The sequence below is a fragment of the Cervus elaphus genome, chromosome 5, assembly GCF_910594005.1.
Source record: "Cervus elaphus chromosome 5, mCerEla1.1, whole genome shotgun sequence".
NCBI lineage: Eukaryota > Metazoa > Chordata > Mammalia > Artiodactyla > Cervidae > Cervus > Cervus elaphus.
The window spans coordinates 19,895,741-19,913,630 of NC_057819.1; the positions used below are offsets into that span (position 1 = coordinate 19,895,741).

The 17,890-nt window shown below is 51.4% G+C and overlaps 1 protein-coding gene across 1 annotated transcript in view; it reads right to left on the minus strand.

The window, feature by feature from the left end:
- VPS37B (VPS37B subunit of ESCRT-I) overlaps window positions 1-17,890 on the minus strand; it is a 30,122-nt gene continuing 12,232 nt past the window's right edge. Inside the window, exons 2-4 of the mRNA XM_043901974.1 lie at window positions 4,565-4,736; window positions 2,894-2,976; window positions 1-2,210 (exon numbers count right to left, since the gene is read on the minus strand). Coding sequence (XP_043757909.1) covers window positions 1,707-2,210; window positions 2,894-2,976; window positions 4,565-4,736 — 759 coding nt within the window. The 3' untranslated portion in view covers window positions 1-1,706. The remainder of the gene's footprint in view (window positions 2,211-2,893; window positions 2,977-4,564; window positions 4,737-17,890) is intronic.

A 17,890-nucleotide genomic window follows, 5' to 3' on the forward strand; every position in this document is an offset into this window, starting at 1 on the left:
TTATTAACAACTCTCTATTTATTAAAAAGGGTCTTACAGCTTTACAGCCACAGCTCAGATGTGGCCCTGGAGAGACGGTGAGGCCAGCTTGGCGGCCTCTTCCCCCCATCAACGCCGACCGAGCTCACACGTTTGGCTGTGCCCCTGGCAGGGGGCAGGCACCCCCAACGGCGGGGCGGACGGCAGAGGTACGGGGTGGTGGCACCACTCTCGAGGCTGACAGGCGTGGCAGGCCCACCTGATTGGCAGGGCAGTAAGTCGTCCTGTACAGTTGTTCTCTTGAAAAACAGTTAATGATACAGCAGAGTTCAAGTCCAGGAGTAGAAATGTACAGTAATTGAGGACACAGGGCGGTGGCCTTGCCCATGGCCTGCTGGGCCAGACCCCACCTGGATTCTGTCCTCTGGGCCGTGGCCTGCTGGAGTCACAGGTCCGAGTTCCACCACTCAGCACGGCTTTTTCCGTCAGCAGATGGAGAGAGGCAGCACCACCCCCAACCCCCTGCCCCAGCTGGGCCCTGGGAACCCGGCACACGTGGCACGTGCAGACGAGCGCCCGGGGAGCAGGGAGCACCCGGGGTGCGGCCAGGGCCTCAGCTCGTCGGCCCCCATCCAAGCCGAGGGGTGGCTGGCAGCCGTCGCACCCCTGCCCCACGCCCAGCCAGAGGCAGAGAATATTGGCTATGAGTAAGTATCCTGGTTCGAAGTGGGTGGACCTTCCTTCCACCTGCAACACGACAAGGAACGAATGCAGACGAGACCCCCGCCTGGCCGGCCCCTCCCGGCAGCAGGTGGAGCTAAGGCACAGCACGAGCCTGCAGGTGCGACCGTGCGCCGCTTGCACGGAACGAAACTGCGTCACTTCATCTGCATCTCAACCTGCTCAAGACTGTATGTGCATTTTTCCGAAAGTTTCCCTGAATGGTCTTGTGAGTGTCAAAAACAAAAAATGTTTTCTTCCCCAATATAAAACAGGAAAAGTACACACGTAGTAAAAACATCGGAGGAGTAGGTCTTCACAGAAAGCCTGGCTGGCTCGCAGAGGAGGAGGAGGAGCTGGGGACAGCCTCCGTGTGCCAAGCCCAGCTCCCACCCTCCTCCTCACCCGGCCATGACTCGCCGGCCTCTGGACGTGGCTGGGGGCAAGTGCAAACTCCGCAGGCGGCTGTGAAGCGTCCAGGGTCGGGGAGGGAGGGGCTGGGAGGACCGCTCGCCCCACGCAGGTCCAGAGAGCACCTTCCGGGCTGGCTCACCCAACCAACCCCTGCCGGCGGCTGCAGTGGGTGGTGGGCTGGGACGCACAGAACCGTCTTGAAAATAAAGCAGAAATGATGAACCGTGCTTATTAAATAAAGCTGCAACGGGAAGACAACGATCCTACATGGGAACAGAGGTGCGGTGGGGGGAAGGGGAGGCTTTTCCCCCCAAACTCAGGGGCTCATCAACACAGAACAAGAAACCATACCGAGAACACACACCAGCTCGACCACAGTGATGTCGGGCCGAGCCCCTGCGCAGCTGCCTCGGTGTCCAAAACCAGGGTTCTATGTCTATGACCACTGACCTACAGCGCTAAAACCAGCCAGACGCCCTGCCCCAGGCACCGGAGCCCCCGGCAGAGCAGCTGGTGCCCACAGCCTCCACCTGTGTGTGCGGAGCCCCAGCTGGCGGGCGGCGAGGGAGCCTCCCCGGGAGGATGAGGGCCGCTCACTGGAGGATGAAGCCGGGCTGGTGTGGGGGCAGCCGGGGCGGGGGTCTCTGGGGCAGCGCTGGCGGGTACGGTGGCGACACAAACTGCTGCGCGGAGAAGCCCTGCTGGGCGGGGAGGCCCCCTCGGGGGGGCAGGGGCGGGCACTGCACGGCCGGGTACGGGAGGGCCTGTCCTGAGCCCATGGCGGCGGTGAACGGCGTGGCTAAGCGTCCTGCAGGCGCTGGGGGCGGTGGGGGCGGGATGCGCCGAGGCACCACGGAGGGGGGCCCGCTGGCCTCCGGGATGGGGTAGGGCAGGGGGGCGGCAGGGGCCGGCTCAGGCACCCTGGGTGGCAGCGGGGTGGGCGCGGGGGCCTGCGGCAGTCTCTGCCCCTTCAGCACCATCTCCTGGAGCTTCTCGATTTTGACCCTTCGCATGTGGGCCAGTTTCCGCTTGCTCTGATAGACGTCGATGAAGGAGTCCAGAGGGAGTTCTCCATCGAGAAACTTCTCAGCCATGTTCTGAAGGAGCAGGAGAAACTCAGTCACGGGCTGGGAGGGTCAGCCGTTAGGGGAGGAAGACCCCCTCACCGACCAGGGCAAGGGGAGACGTGGCCAGCTTCCTCCCGACACCCACCCCTTCCTCGCTGCAGACCGTGGCCCACCCAGGACAGGGGCCAAGAAGAGAGGAAGGCCGGCCCTGTCCGCCTCCCGAACCACAAACTGGGCGGGCAGCAGGCCCTGCGAGAGCTGGCCTTCCAGCAACGGGGCCCGAGACCCCCCGTTTCCTTCCCTCCACTGGCTGCGACCTCACACGCTCGCCCCGCGCAGGCCGGGGGGACAGGAAGCTGCTCGTGCCCACGAGGACCGCCCCGCCCAGCGGGCCGTCGGGCCACACGGCCGAGTTTGGCACCGTGCTGCCTGCCCAAGTGTGCCACAGCGGCTCAACTTTTGACCCCGATTCGTTTCCTTATCACTGAGCAAGGCTCCAGCCTCAGGTGCTCGGCGGGCCATGCCCACAGGCTCCGCCCAGCCAGCTGACTCGGACAGATGGTAACTCAGCCGCCGGCACCCACAGGACAGGTGCGGAGTCACAGGAAGACCTGGGCGCCCCGCGGCTCCCCCGGACCCCTGCCCAGCGCGCTCCTCAGCCCACAGGCCCGCCCGCCCCAACCTGGGGTGTCCCCCGGGGCTGCCAGAGTTACCTCGGTGTCTTCCTCAATCTTGGCCCCTTCCGCCTGCAGGAGCGCTAAGAGGGTCTCCAAGGAAGCGCTGCTGGACTGTTTATCTGGAAGAAGCGGGAGGCACGATGCAGTCAGGGGGCACCGGCAGCCCCTCAGAGATCATGTCGGCCCCCAGCCCCTCGGAGCGACACGCCCCACACCCCACGCCCCCTCAAAGAAAGAGTGCACTTGAGCTGGAAAGGTGACAGGAGAAGCTCACCGAGTGAGCGGACTTTCCAGGAAGCAGAAGGGAAGGTGGGAACATGCAGGAGGGGGAGGAGTGCCCGTGGCGGGGCGGCGGGGCGGCCTGTGCCCGAGGGAGAGCGTGTCACCACCCGCCCCACCACACGGGGCGGCTGCTGCACACCTGACCTGAGCCTGCCACCACCCCGTCACTTCCCTGGGATTTCTGAAGGACAGTTCACATAAATACCTAAAGCAGACACGTCTTCAGTGTGTGTGTATAAACCCCCCACCTCAACCCAGACCGAGACAGAACGTTTGCAGAGGCTCCAGCCCCGCTCCCGAGGTGCTGACGTCCGCTCTCCAGGAACGCTGCCTGGTTCTGAGCTTCACCCAAGTGGCCTCACAGAGGGCGCTCCGTGCTGGCCTCTCTTGCTCAACACGTCTCTGAGACCATCCGTGCGGCGGCACAAACGGGCAGCTCGTGCCTTTCAACGCTGCCTGGCGCGGAAAGCTGCGTGCCGCGACTTACCCATCAGTCCAGAGACGGGTGTTTAGATTGCTTCCAAATTTAGCTCTTACAAATAAAGCTACAACGAGCACTCGTGCGTGTATCTCTTGGTACACGAACGTCCGCTTGTGGGGGAGACGCCCGCCAGCGGGACTGCGGAATCAGAGCACGCGCGGCTCCACCGCAAAGGTGCTGACAAGCAGCATCTCCAGTTCTCACTCCTCCCAGCACCGCAAGAGCCCCGCGTGCCCGCCAGCACCGTCATTACCAGTCTTTCCACCTGTACTCAGTCTGGTCAGGCCTGTTACAGTACACGTTTTTTACAGTTACAGACATACACGGATCACCGTGTCGGATGGCCCTGAAGTGTCACTGGAGAGGGATTTTTTTAGCCTTCTCTCTCATGCCACGCTGCATGATACGTGAAGTCTTAGTTCCCTGGTCAGGACCTGAACCCAGGGCCATGGCAGTGGAAGCACCAAGTCCTAACCACTGGGCCCCCAGGGAAGTCCTTTTTTAACCTTCTATGAATCTCAGGGTTTCCTTGAAAGCTACTCAGGCCTCAATGCTAGTCAATTCCTATGTCGCTCTTCATAATGGCTGCAAATTTAAGTGTGACATTAAAATAAAGTATCCCAGTGAGGAATCTCTTTCAGCGTTAACTGTGAGGGCCAAACCTCACAGGATAAAACATTAGTTGTATTATCGTAATTCAGAATATTGCCTTTTTTTTCCTATGCTGTTTGGAAAAGGTGGAGTCTTGTTGAAAAGGCAATCAAGTCTCTTTCTCTAAACTGGTGACACAATCCTATATACAGATGGTTTCTTGGCAGCAGTGATCACTGTCTTAATCTGAAACTGTTCCCTAAATAACATTTCTTTCCTGTTTAGTGCAACAGCTTGAAAACGCACCCTTCCATCGGCTCCTTATTTTTGAAAGATCACCCTAAAAGAGTTACCTAGCTTGGTCTTCTTTATCTGATAGGCTTCAAAGAGCACCTGGAGTTCTTGGTATTTCTGGGTCAAATGAGCCTTCCGCGAGTCCAGCTGGGGCTGGTAGAGGAGGTTTCCTTCTGCCAGGCTCCGGTTGCTGGCCAGCGTCATCTCCTTGTTGAGCTGAACATTCTGTGTCTGAAAGGACCATACAGGGTGATGAGAAGCAGCGTGTTAACCCCCGAGCACCATCCCCAGGGCCACGGCACCAAGAGCTTATGTTTGGCTGGGCGGCTGCTCCCAGCCCAGCTCCAGCCCTAACCTTGGACACTGCTGTCCATTCTTAAAGAGCAAGGCCATTTCCTCTCCCTCTCCCTCTGGCTGGGCTTTGACCTGGGGCCTGTGAGGCTTTCGTGCCCGGAGCTTCGCTGTGACCAGAATTCCTTACTGCTGCCACTGTGCTCTTAGAAGTGACTGGCTCTAAACATTCGGAGCTAGGCTTTTCCTAAACAAATTGCTGCTGCCCCAGAGAAGTGAAAGAATCACTTCTTCTCAGAGGAGGGCCAGTTGGCATGGTGTCAATTCAGGCTTAGTCACCAGGATCTGAGATCAAACATGAAAGCCCGAGATCCTGGGAAGGAGCCTGCTCAGGGGCGCTGTTTTACTCCGTCCTGTGCCCACCTCGGGCTCTGCATCTGAGCAGAGGCCCAGCTCCTGGTCACCTGTCCATCAGTGCCACCGGCCCAAAGACGGAGGCGGCGGATTTATCTGCCAACAGGGGTTCTGGGCATGCAGGGGGTGACAGGTTGTGTGGGGGTGGAGAAGCCCACCTGGACCTCAGTGAGAGGGGTAGTGGGGAGGTCTGAGAAAAGGTGCGGAAGTCCTAAAGAAACAGAATCGAAAAGTACACCTGAATAAAAAAGCAAAAACACCGCGTCGTGCGTCTAGTTCAGTTCCCTTTCCCCTCGCTGGCTGGTGGGCGGGGCCCTCCACGGCCCGCAGCCCCCTCATTCCCTGGATGTGAAGACTCCTTTGCCCCGGCCTCGCTCAGAAACGCTCCTTCAGCCCCACACCAGCCATCCCGCCGTCCACCCTGTAGTAATACTGCCTACACCCCATCCTACCCCACCCCACCCAGGCTATTTTCGTTGCTACTTCCTTCCTCCTGCTTCTCTGACTGTCGATTCCTGGCCTCGTTGCCTCGGCTCTGACCCTCCCCGTCCAGCCATACCGTTTGGTGCTTGTGTAGAGTTCCCAGTGCACACACACACACACGTGTGAGAACAAAGAAAGATCGTGGGAGGCCCTGACTACTGAGGGGTGGGGGTGGGGACGACCCTCTCAGTCAGTCCAGTCGCTCAGTCGTGTCCGACTCTTTGCGACCCCATGGACTGCAGCACGCCAGGCTTCCCTGTCCATCACCAACTCCTGGAGTTTACTCAAACTCATGTCAATCAAGTCGGTGATAACATCCAACCATCTCATTCTCTGTCATCCCTTTCTCCTCCTGTCTTCAATCTTTCCCAGCATTTTCCCCAGATTCTCTCCTTTGCAGACACCTAATCTGCATCTCCCCACCTGGATCACTTCATGGCAAATAGATGGGGAAAAAATGGAAACAGGGACAGACTTTATTTCCTTGGGATCCAAAATCACTGCAGATGGTCTTCAGCCATGAAATTAAAACACGCTTGCTCCTTGGAAGAAAGGCTATGACAAACCTAGACAGCATATTAAAAAGCAGAGACATTACTGACAAAGGTCCCTACAGTCAAAGCTATGGTTTTTCCATGTGTGGATGTGAGAGTTGGGCTATAAAGAAAGCTAAGCTGCTGAAGAATTGATGCTTTTGAACTGTGGTGTTGGAGAAGACTCTTGAGGGTCCCTTGGACTGCAAGGAGGTCCAACCAGTCCATCCTAAAGGAAATCAGTCCTGAATATTCATTGGAAGGACTGATGCTGAAACTCCAATACTCTGACCGCCTGATGAGAAGACGTGACTCATTGGAAAAGACCCTGATGCTGGGAAAGACTGAAGGAGGGAAGAGAAGGGGATGACAGAGGATGAGGTGGTCGGATGGCATCACCGACTTGATGGACAAGAGTTTGAGCAAGCTCCGGGAGTTGGTGATGGACAGGGAAGCCTGGCGTGCTGCAGTCCATGGTGTTGGCAAAGAGTCGGACACGACTGAGTGACTGAACTGACTGACTGATCCACTTGGATGACAGGGCAGGGCCCTCAAGATTAGGCTCAATTTAAAGAAGAATTTAATTTAAAATAGAAAATTAAGCCTATAGCTTAATATAGTTGAACACTATAAATCTGTGCAGTAGAAACACTCTCTTTTGCTGTTGTTTTTAGCCAGCAAAGAAAACGGGGGCTGGAAAGACCTTCCAGAGGACTGGGGGAAACAGAGACTCCAGTCTTGAATGGCACAAACAAAATTTTGCCCGTATCAAGACCCAGAGGAAAGGAGCAGTGACCCCTACAGGAGATCAAACCAAAACTACCTGCTAGAGTTGGAGGGCCCCCTGTGGAGGTGTGGGTCAGCAGGGGCTCACACAGGGATGGGGGCACTGGAAGGTCCCCCTTGGCATAAACCTTCTTGGAGTTCACCAGTAACCCTACCATGAAGCCTGTAGACCCCAGGGCTGGGTGCTTCAGGCCAAACAACTAGCAGGGAGGGAAGGCAGCCACATCCATCAGCAGAAAATCGGATTAAAGCTTTGCTGAGCAAGGCCCTGCCCACCAGAGCAAGACCCAGTTTTTCCCATCACCAGTCCCTCCCATCAAAAAGCCTCTTAGCCTCATTCATCACAGGGCAGACAGAAGAAGCAAGAAAAAACACAGTCTCACAGCGGCTAAAACAAGCCCTATTATAGAAAGTTAATCACGATGAAAAAGCAGAAAGTGATGTCTGAGATGAAGGGACAAGATAAAATCTCAGAAAAACAACTAAATGAGGTGGAGATAGGCAACCTTCCAGAAAAAGAATTCAGAATAATGACAGTGATGATCCAGGATCTCAAGAAAAGAATGGAGGCAAATATTGAGAAGATGCAAGAAATGTTGACCAAAGACCTGCAAGTTTAAAGAACAAACAGCTGAATAATACACTAGAAGGAATCAACAGCATAATAACTGAGGCAGAAGAATGGATAAATGACCTGGAGGACAGAAGCATGGAAATCACTGCCACAGATGAGAATATAGAAAAAAGAATGAAAAGAAATGAAGACAGTCTAAGAAACCTCTGGGACGTTAAATGCATCGACATTCGCACTATGGGGGTCCCGGAAGGAGAAGAGGAAGAGAAAGAGAAAGGAGCTGAGAAAATACTTGGAAGAGATAACAGCTGAAAACTTTCTGAACATGGGAAAGGATTTCCTCAACCAAGTCCAGGAGGTACAGAGAGTCCCAGGAAGGATAAACCCAAGAAGGAACACACTGAGACATATGGTAATAAAACTGACAAAAATTAAAAGACAGAGATAAAATATTAAAAGCAACAAGGGAAAAATGACAAATAACATACAAGGGAACTCCCATAAGGCCATCAGCTGACTTTTCAACAGAAACTACAAGCCAGAAGGGAATGGCATGATATATTTAAAGTAATGAAAGGGAAAAGCCTACAACCAAGAATACTCTTACCCAGCGAGACTTGCATTCAGATTTGATAGAGAAATCAAAAGCTTTCCAGATGAGCAAAAGTTAAAAGAGAATTCAGCACCACCAAACCAGCTTTACAACAAATGCTAAAGGAACTTCTCTAGGCAAGAAACACAAGAGAAGGCAAAGACCTACCCAAAATAAACCCAAAACAATTAAGAAAATGGTAATAGGATCATACATATTGATAATTACCTTAAATGTAAATAGACTAAATACACCAACCAAAAGACATAGACTGCTGGGTGGATGAAAACATGTGCATGTTATGCACTTCTACTTACCACATCACTGCCTGACCCCACAAATTGTATATAATTATTTTATATTGTTAATCATGTTCCCATTATGGCTTGCAATTGTAATTATCTTTTATTTTTTGTCTGGCTATTGATTGTGAAAACTGATAAATCTCTTTTACTATTGTGATTATGTAACTATTACTCACTTAATACCATTGTATCATGACTGGTCAACAGAAAAATAACAGAACTCTATATATCACCAAGGAATACCCTGGTGGCTCAGAGGATAAAGAGCCTGCAATGCGGGAGAACCAGGTTCAATCCCTGGGTCGGGAAGATTCCTGGAGAAGGAAATGGCAACCCATTCCATTATTCTTGTCTGGAAAATCCCATGGACGGAGAAGCCTGGCAGGCTACAGTCCATGGGGTTGCAAAGAATCAGACACAACTGAAGTAACTTCACTTCACATATATCACCAAAACTAGGATCCAACAGAAAAACCTGTAATCACTTTTTGAAATCCAGATGCATATCAGAATCATCTTGAAATTTTCTGGAAAATTCAAATACTCAGATATTGCTTTTTTTTTCTTCTTCAGAGCTCCAGATATGTTTCTAATGAGCAGTCATGTTTAAAAACAACCAGATTGTATGATGATCTTTTACTTTTATCTAGTTTGTTTCACTTTTTCCATTTCATATTCAGTGCTCCCATTTCACTTAGTTTATGTTCTCCAATTTCTCCATCTCTCTTTTTCTGATGTTCTTTCTTAAGCCTTTATCAAGTGCAGTAGAAAAGCTTTTGTATACATATAAATATGTATAATATATATATTTTAGAAAACTTGTGAATTTTTGCCTAACTAAAAAAATTATGACATTTTGATTCCACTTGTTTGACTTAGTATGACTAGACTGCTAGATTTCTGATTAAAAAACAGATATGCAACAAGCAACAAAGGTTTACTGTCCAACACAGGGAACTACAGTCAATATCTTGTAATAACCTCTGATAGAAAATAATTCCAAAAATAATGTATGTGTATTTATATAACTGAATCACCTTCCGTGCACCTGAACCATTGTAAGCAAACTATACTTTAATAAAATAATTTTTTAAAGAACAAAACAAAAATAAACCACTGTACACCCTGGAAAACAGCTCAGAAACTCCTTTTAAACAAAACAGGCAACTACCATACCATCCAGAAGTTGTGTGCTTTGGCATTTATTCCAGAAAGGTGAAAGTTTATGTTCCCAAAAAAACCCTGTACATCAATGTCCAGAATGGCCTGCTATGTAATCAAAACCTGATGCCACCCAGGTGTCCTTCAGCAGGTGAGGGGATTCGTCACAGCGCGCCACCCACAGCTCAGCAGGGCGCAGCCTGGGAAGGACAAGCTGCTGAGACACGCGGACACCTGGGTGAAGACCCAGGAGACTCGGCCGAGCAGGGGGAAATAAACGACGACTCACGGGGCACAGACTCCGTGATTCGGTATATACAACATTTCTTGAAATGACAGAACTACAGAAATGGAGACGGATTCACGGCTGGGGGGAGGGACGTGGCTGTCAGAGGCAGCAGCAAGCTCCTCATCGCCGTGGTTCCCTGCTGTTATGGGCATCAAGTCTGGTTGGTTGTCACTGGGGGAACCTGGGTGAAAGGGTACACGGGATCGCTGTGTTATTTCTTACAACTGCATGTGAATCTACAATCACCTCTAAATTTGAAGTGTGAAAGTGAAGTTGTTCAGTTGTGTCCAACTCTTTGCGACCCCATGGACTGTAGCCTACTAGGCTCTTCCGACCATGGGATTTTCCAGGCAAGAATACTGGAGTGGGTTGCCATTCCCTTCTTCAGGAGATCTTCCTGACCCAGGGATTGAACCCAGGTCTCCCGCATTGTAAGCAGATGCTTCACTGTCTGAGCCACCAGGGAAGCCCAAATTTAACGTTTAGTTATAAGTAAATAAACAAACTGCTGAGGGGCTTCCCTAGTGGTCCAGACTAAGAATCCGCCGGCCAGTGCAAGGGACACAGGTTCAATCCCTGGTCCAGGAAGACCCCACATGCTGCCAAGCAACCAAGCCTGTGTGCCCCAACTACTGAGCCCGAGCTCCAGAGCCCACGGGCCGCAACGACTGAGCATGCCCGCCCTGGAGCCTGGGCCCGGCAGCAAGAGAAAACAGCAACGAGAGAGTAGCCCCTGCTTGCTGCAACTAGAGAAAGCCCAAGCGCAACAATGAAGACCCAGCATGGCAAAAACCTACATCTAAGACAATAAACAAAAATAGACTGTTGGTGAGATCTTCTGCTCCTACTGGTCTCATCTGCCGCACAAGAAGGGAGCAGAGGGGCTCAAGATCACAGTCCAGACCCACCACCCCGGGGCAAACTGTCATTCTGACTCAATCAGCTCTGTGTGTAATAAACTCTGAGAGGAACAGGCATGTTTCTGTCCTCAGATCGCTGAAAATGGAACAGAATTCGTCATACCCTGATCTCTGAGCCTGGGGTGACCTGGCCCTCACTCACTCCGTCCCGCCAGTTCCAAGAACCAACCAAGTTCTCCCCCACGAGCCCCAGCTTAGCGCCCTGTCCACAGAGGCCTCCCCAGCTGTCCTCTCTACCACCCTCTGTCCCAGCACCTCGTTTCTTTCCTGTCTCTGGTGAGAATCAGTGAGCACCATGCCTGTGTTCCAACTCGCTGCCAGCCCCTCTGGAGCGCTGACAGGCAGTACCCTGTCGTCTGCGGTGGGCCACACACCCGGCACACAGCGCCATTCGGCAAGGATCTGCTAAATGAGGCAGAGGGACCCTCTCGCCCCCCAAAAAGCCAGTGACGTGCAGTCAGGTCTGGCCAACAAGGTGGGTAAAAAAACACAGAGTTTAAAAAAAAAAAAAAAAGAGCTGTGCTTGATGCCCCAAATCCTTTATGCAACAGATGGGCTCCCTTAAAAGAGCTCTTGGAGACTTTGTGGGGTCCCAAGACCCTCTGTGGAGGGTCTCACTCACCCTGGATCTAAGGGTGATCAGATCAGGAATTTTCCCATGTCTTCAGAGCACCATCAAGCGCCACCACCTCCAAGGGCCACCCTACAACGGGGCTGTCTGTGTCAACCGAGTTCCCTGAAGGGGAGGTGTGCATGCTGTCATGTCTGACTCTGCGACCCTATGGACTGAAGTCGGCCAGGTTCCTCTGTCCATGGGATTCTTCGGCAAGAACACTGGAGTGAGTTGCCATTTCCTTCTCCAGGGCATCTTCCCAACCCAGGAATCGAACCCCCGTCTCCTGCATTTCCTGCACTGGAAGGCAGATTCTTTACCACTAAGCCATCAAGGAGGGAAGGGGGATGTTCACAAATTCCCCATGCCCAGACCATTCCTGGAGTGTCTTCAAAGCCCCCGGGTGATCCCAATATCCAGCAAAGCATCTGGCCTCACAGCTCTGCCCTAAAATGTATCTATGAATAAAGTGTATTTTCCTGGGACCCAAGTCAGGTCACACCCATGGCTACAAGTCACACACAGGATGCACGGAGGCAAACTAAAACTTCAGCCCACAGGGACGACTGTTAAGCTGGCTGTTTTCTCTTCATCCCCGAGTGTTCAGATGTTTTCACATGAACATCAGGAAAATCTCCAATGGCCTCCCAGGGCACATCTGCAGTACTCTCTGGGGTCAGGCCGGGGGCAGTACTGTGGAGACAGGTGGCGAGGACAGTGGCTGAGGTGGGGAGAAGCCCCTTTCTTCAGCCTCTGACAAAGCTCTTCCAACACAACCGTGGGCAGAGAAAGACCTTCCTCCGTGATGTTCCTCTTCATCATCCCAGCTAAGGAAAACTGGGAGGAAGTGGCCAGCCTTGATCTATCATTTGCAAAGCAAAGGTGGGGACAGGACCTGGGGGACTGCACACAGAACACTCAACAAGGCTAAAGCAGCAGCCACCCCGGGTGATGGGCGACTCAACTCTCAACCTCCTGTCCTACCGACCCGAGGACGCCGGCAGAGGCCCACCGTGCAGGGCCACAGACCCTGAAACTGAAAACAGGCTCCCCACCTCCTGATGGTTCCTCATGGTCCTTTTTCTTAACCATAGAGAAATCTTTTCAGGAAATAATCTCTCTGTGGTAACGAAACATTTTTATACGTCTGCTCAGTTTCACTTCAGCTTCCTTTTCCTTTTCTGTTCAAAATCAAAGAAAACTGAGATGGGTGATGGCAGCATTTACAGTTCAGTTCAGTTTACACAGTGACTTCTGCCCATCGGTTCATCTGTGAGCAGGACTGTCAGAAAGGATGGTCACCCGAAGCCTACAGCGACCTCTCAAGGGTGTGACTTTTTTTTTACTTTCCTCTTTCAACTTGTGTACAATGTGTGAATCACTGCAATAAGTTATGTATAAATTTACAGTAAGTTATGCTTTAATTAAAAAAAAACTGTTAGATATTAATAGAACCAGAAGGACAGAGGCTCTAGGGAGAGAAGCTGCCTTTGTTTAAAACAAATAAACAATGAAGGTCTTTTACATACACTTGTCCAGGCTGAGTGGAGCTCCCCCTCTCTCCTGGGGGGCTCACACATCACCAGAGGACATTCTCACAGAATCCACATGCCACCTCAAACGCTCAGGTCATTATTTACTTGAAGGACTGTGGTAAAAAAATAAAGTTGGTTAAAAAAGACAACAGACCGAAACCCCCCTCTGGTGACACAAGCGGTATTACAGATGAGAGGCGCGCGGGGACAGCCCGGGAACCCGCCTGCGCCCCGCTGTCCCGTGCTGGGTCAGGGTTCAAGGTGCAGTGAGGGCATGTCGTCCAAACCAGATGCTTCTCCGGTGTGATGTTCAGATTCCAGCTGGCTGGTCGGCCCCTTCAACTACACCTGTTCCTTCCTAAACACTCGGTGGGTACACGTACCGATGTTTCCAAGCTAAACCTTTTTATGGAAAAATACTGAGTGGTCCCTTTCTCCCACTTTATAATATAATCCTTATCATAACAAAGTTGATGACGTTATTGAATTATGTTAGCAAATTTCAACGAAATAGATGGAAATCTTCAGTTGTATTAGAAGTCCTAAACGCCCAAAAGCCAGGAAGGATTCAGAATCTATGCTGGGAACTAAGATAACAACACAGGTTTGGGACGAGCCTGGTGGTCCAGTGGTTAAGAATTCGCCTACCAATGCAGGGGACGAGGGTTCGGCCCCTGGTCAGTGACAAGATCCCACATGCTCTGGGGCAACTAAGCCTGTGAGCCGCAGCTACTGAACCCGAGTGCCACAGCTTGAAGCCCATGCACCACAACGAAGCTCTCTCGTGGGGCCAGCAAGACCTGACCAGGCAAAATAAACAAATATTTAAAACACACCTCTGCCTTCTTACTTACTGCCATGCTCAGAAGGCCTAGTACTTATACAAAGTCAACGATCCCATTTTATTTAACAAGCAAACATCTTGTCTGGTAGATAAAACACTCTTCGCCAACAATTTTGCTCATGCTGCTCCCTAGCCTGGAACGCCCCCTCTCCTCAGATCCCTGCCCTGGCTACGGCTTTGGGCCTCTTTTCGACCTCAAAGCGCCACACTCTCACTCACGGATCGCCAGGCATGAGGCATAACCTACACACCACTTGATCCATACACTTAAAAGTGTCAGACCCCACGGCAAACTGCACTGACCCTGGGGGGGTGGTCTACACCCACTACCTCCTTGTGAAGAACCCCTTTATTAAACCCCTGGAGTCCCCTAAGCTGCGTGCCCCCTGTCCTGCCAGAGGCCCGACTGATACACCTGAACCGGCTTTCCCCATAACATGCAATGGCACGTGGGCTCTTGCCTGCGGCCTCACTGAGCACACCTCTGGTCTTACTCTGCGCTGCAGTTCACTGTGCTTATTCATCTGTTTACTCGTTCACCTGAAACAGCGTTTTCTGAGGCCCGGTGACATGCTGGCTCTGGGCAGGGGAGGTGATGGACGTGGATGAACAAGCAGGCAGAGACCCTGCCCTCACAGAGCGCCAACCGACTGAAGACAAATTAAACAAAGTCACGCCAGCACTACCACTGTCTCACGACTCCCGGGAGTGACCGGGGTTTGCAGTGGGCTGAATGGTGGTTCCCAAAAAGAAATGTCACGTTCTAATCCCTGGAACCTGGGAATGTGACCTTTTTCAGGGAAAGGGCCTTTGCAGATGTAATTAAGTTAAGGATCTGAAGATAAAGAGATCACCTTGGAATATGTGGGAGGCCCGAAATCCAATGACAAGTGTCCTTATATGAAACACACACAGGAGAAGACGCAGACGGGAGGTCATGTGAAGACAGAGAAGGGGAATGAGTGATACGGCCATAAGCCAAGGAGCCAGCAACACCAGGAGCTGGAAGAGGCTAAGCATGGATTCCCCCGCCAGAGACTCGGGAGGGAGCGTGGACACCCCTGATCTTGTACCTCCGGCCTCCAGAAGTGTGAGAGTGTAAGTTTTTCTTGTTTTAAGCCACCGAGTTTGTGTAATGTGTTATGGTGTCCACAGGAAATGAATCCAGGCCTGGAAACTTCCACTTCCTCTGGAGATCCTCTCTCCATCCTGCTCTGAGTCCCAGGGCGGGGGTGGGGGAGCTGCCTGGCTGAACCAGAGCCGCTGCGTGCTTTCTGGTTCCAGCTGGACTCGGGCGATGGGAACTGAGGGTGAGAGGAGCCTGAAAGGCGACGGGGTTCTCTGGGCCCCCTCCCCCTGGGGTGGCTGTCGGTGACCTCCGCCCCCACCCCCATCCAAAGCAGCCCTCTCCCTCCTTCTCTGGTTCTCCACACGCTGCTCCATCCCTCAGGCCTGGAGGTGGGATGTGCACACCTGTGGCCAGTCCCGCACTGGCCCTGGGGGGGCCTACACCCCTCCCCCCAAGCTGAGTGCCCCATCTTGCCAAAGGCCGGACACACAGAAGTGGAATGGCTTTTCCCGGGACATACAATGACATCTGAGCACATGCTCAGCCTCCTGATGAGAACATCAGGCCCCTGAAGAAGAGAACTGTGTCGTGTTCCCTCCCCGTTGCCCAGAACGTGGTGTGGGGCCCAGGTCACCACCAGCTAGCGCTAAATACTTGTCCCTCTCAACCTGGAGGACTCCCGACTGCTGCGGCCTCGGGCCACTGCCTGTCAGCTGTTAAAACCTTGCCAAGCTGTTCTGAAGATTAGCTTCTTTGAATGATTATAATAAATTTTTAAACAGTTAACGTCACAGATAAATGCTCGTTATTGCAAATCACCAGGCGAAACTGTCTGCACCGGGAGGGCTAACAGTTTGGAAGTGAGACGTAAGGGGAGGACACAGATTATGATGGTTACTGCTCTAAAGCACAATCAATCACCGCCACGGCGCAGACATCAGACACGCAACACGCATCTGGAGACTCATCAGACACGGGTCAGCTTCATACAACCCCTCCTCTTCGGCTGAAATTCAGCCCTCCTGGAAAGCCTGTTAGAATGTGGGAGTAAAGTTATGACTGTGATGGCCTAGAAGCCACTTACTTCACATCTTTTTTTTTTTAATCACTCATAAACTCCAGTACCTAGACTATTGAATCATGAGAGCCACCAAACATGTTTCAACACAGTGGTTGGCTCATTTCATTCATTCATTCAAGAAATACTTAAGAAGCACCATTACACGCCAAGCTTAGGGGAGGCAACAACCAGAATACAGCCTGTCCTCCTGAGCATCAGTCTCTGTGTCAAGACCTCCTTGGAGACAGGCCATGGGAGCTGACCACCACCCAACTCCAGAGGGAACCATTCACTCTGCACTGCGGCTTGAAGCCCTGGCTGCATTTGCTCTTCAAATAAAAGGGCCAGGGAAAGAAAATTGGGGGGGGGTGGGGGGTGGAGAGTTAAACAGATGTGAATTTAAAGATTTAAGTAAGAAGAGTTCCTGGTGGTGACAGGAAAGCGTCACTTGCCTGCACCCGTTCACTGCCCAGTGGACATTTACTGAGCACCCACTGCACGCCTGGGGCTGTGCCACCTTCTCGTCACCTGTTATTCTCCATCTAACCCTCTCGGTGAGGGTGAGACAAATCTGTTCCCATTTTACTTGGGAAAAAGGAAATTCAGTCCTGGGGAGGTTGAAGAGACCACCGCAGTCACAAGTCCCAGGAAGGAGCTCCGGATCTGGGACCTTCAGTGTGAGGACATTCAGCCCCAGCGTCTGCTATATGATCATGCCATCGACTAGGCCACAGAATCCACTCTCCTGCACGGAGACCAGTTTACCACATCTACCACCATGTCTGTAATTTCCAATAACCACCGAAATTCCCTTCCTATTTATGTCTCCTATTTATTTCTTTATGAGGATATTTCAAACACAGAGCAAAGCAAAGTATAATGAATTTCTGGGTACCCTTCTCCCGGGTTCAACAACCAGCAACATTTGCCGACCGTGTTTCATCTGCCTGTACTCCTCACTTTAGGGAATGTATTTTAAAGCAAATCTCAGCATAGTATATTTCACCCTTAAGATTAATATGTATTTGTAAGGCACAAGCACTTTTATCACCCTAACTACAATGCCATAACTACACTTACTAAAAATTCTTTAATTTCACCTTCTGTACGGATCGGCCTGCATTCCTCTACGAGCATTCTGCCTCATCTGTTTGAGTATCTGAAGTCACTGATATAGGAAAAGCAGAATGAATGTGTGACTTTACCACCCCTCCACTTTTAAAACCAACTTTTAGAAGGCTGAGTTAGTGCTTCAGCAAACTCCAAAAACAACCAGCAGGCTTTTTTTTTGGAGGTATCATTATTAGGTAACAGATTTTTTAACCAGCTGTCGTCATTAATCTCTCCAGTGCTCAAGTTGTCCACAGCCAGTGGGAGGAGATACCTTGAGCTGGCTCTCAGGCTGACACCCCCCCCGGGCTCTGACAGCTGCCCTGCTCTCTGATGAACAAGACATCCCAGACCCACCTGTATGCAAGGGGCCCCCAACCCAGACTGGTCCTTCTCAAAGACATACTGGTTCCTTCTGGTGGGAAATTCATTTTGATCTTTTCCTCTCCAAACAAATTTATGTAGAAAATTATTTTTAATACAGAGATACAGAACGAAAGAAATCTCAGCCTTTGTACTTCCTACTAGGAACATTTAGGTTGCATTAAGACTTTAAACACAGCAGGTTTAGGGATTAGGTGATAAAAAGGTCAGCATGCATTCAGCCAGGTTAACCTCATTTCCTTTAACTGTGCTATACTTGATCTAGTTCACCAATTAATTTTAGGGTAGATTTCACCAAAGCTGCATGCAATTTGAGTTTGGGCTTATATACTAAAGGTCATCAGAAAACCCAAATTCATCTTCCATTCAGTGAAAAGACATTCCCAGTGATGCACTCACTTTACCAGAGTCTTCCAATTAAA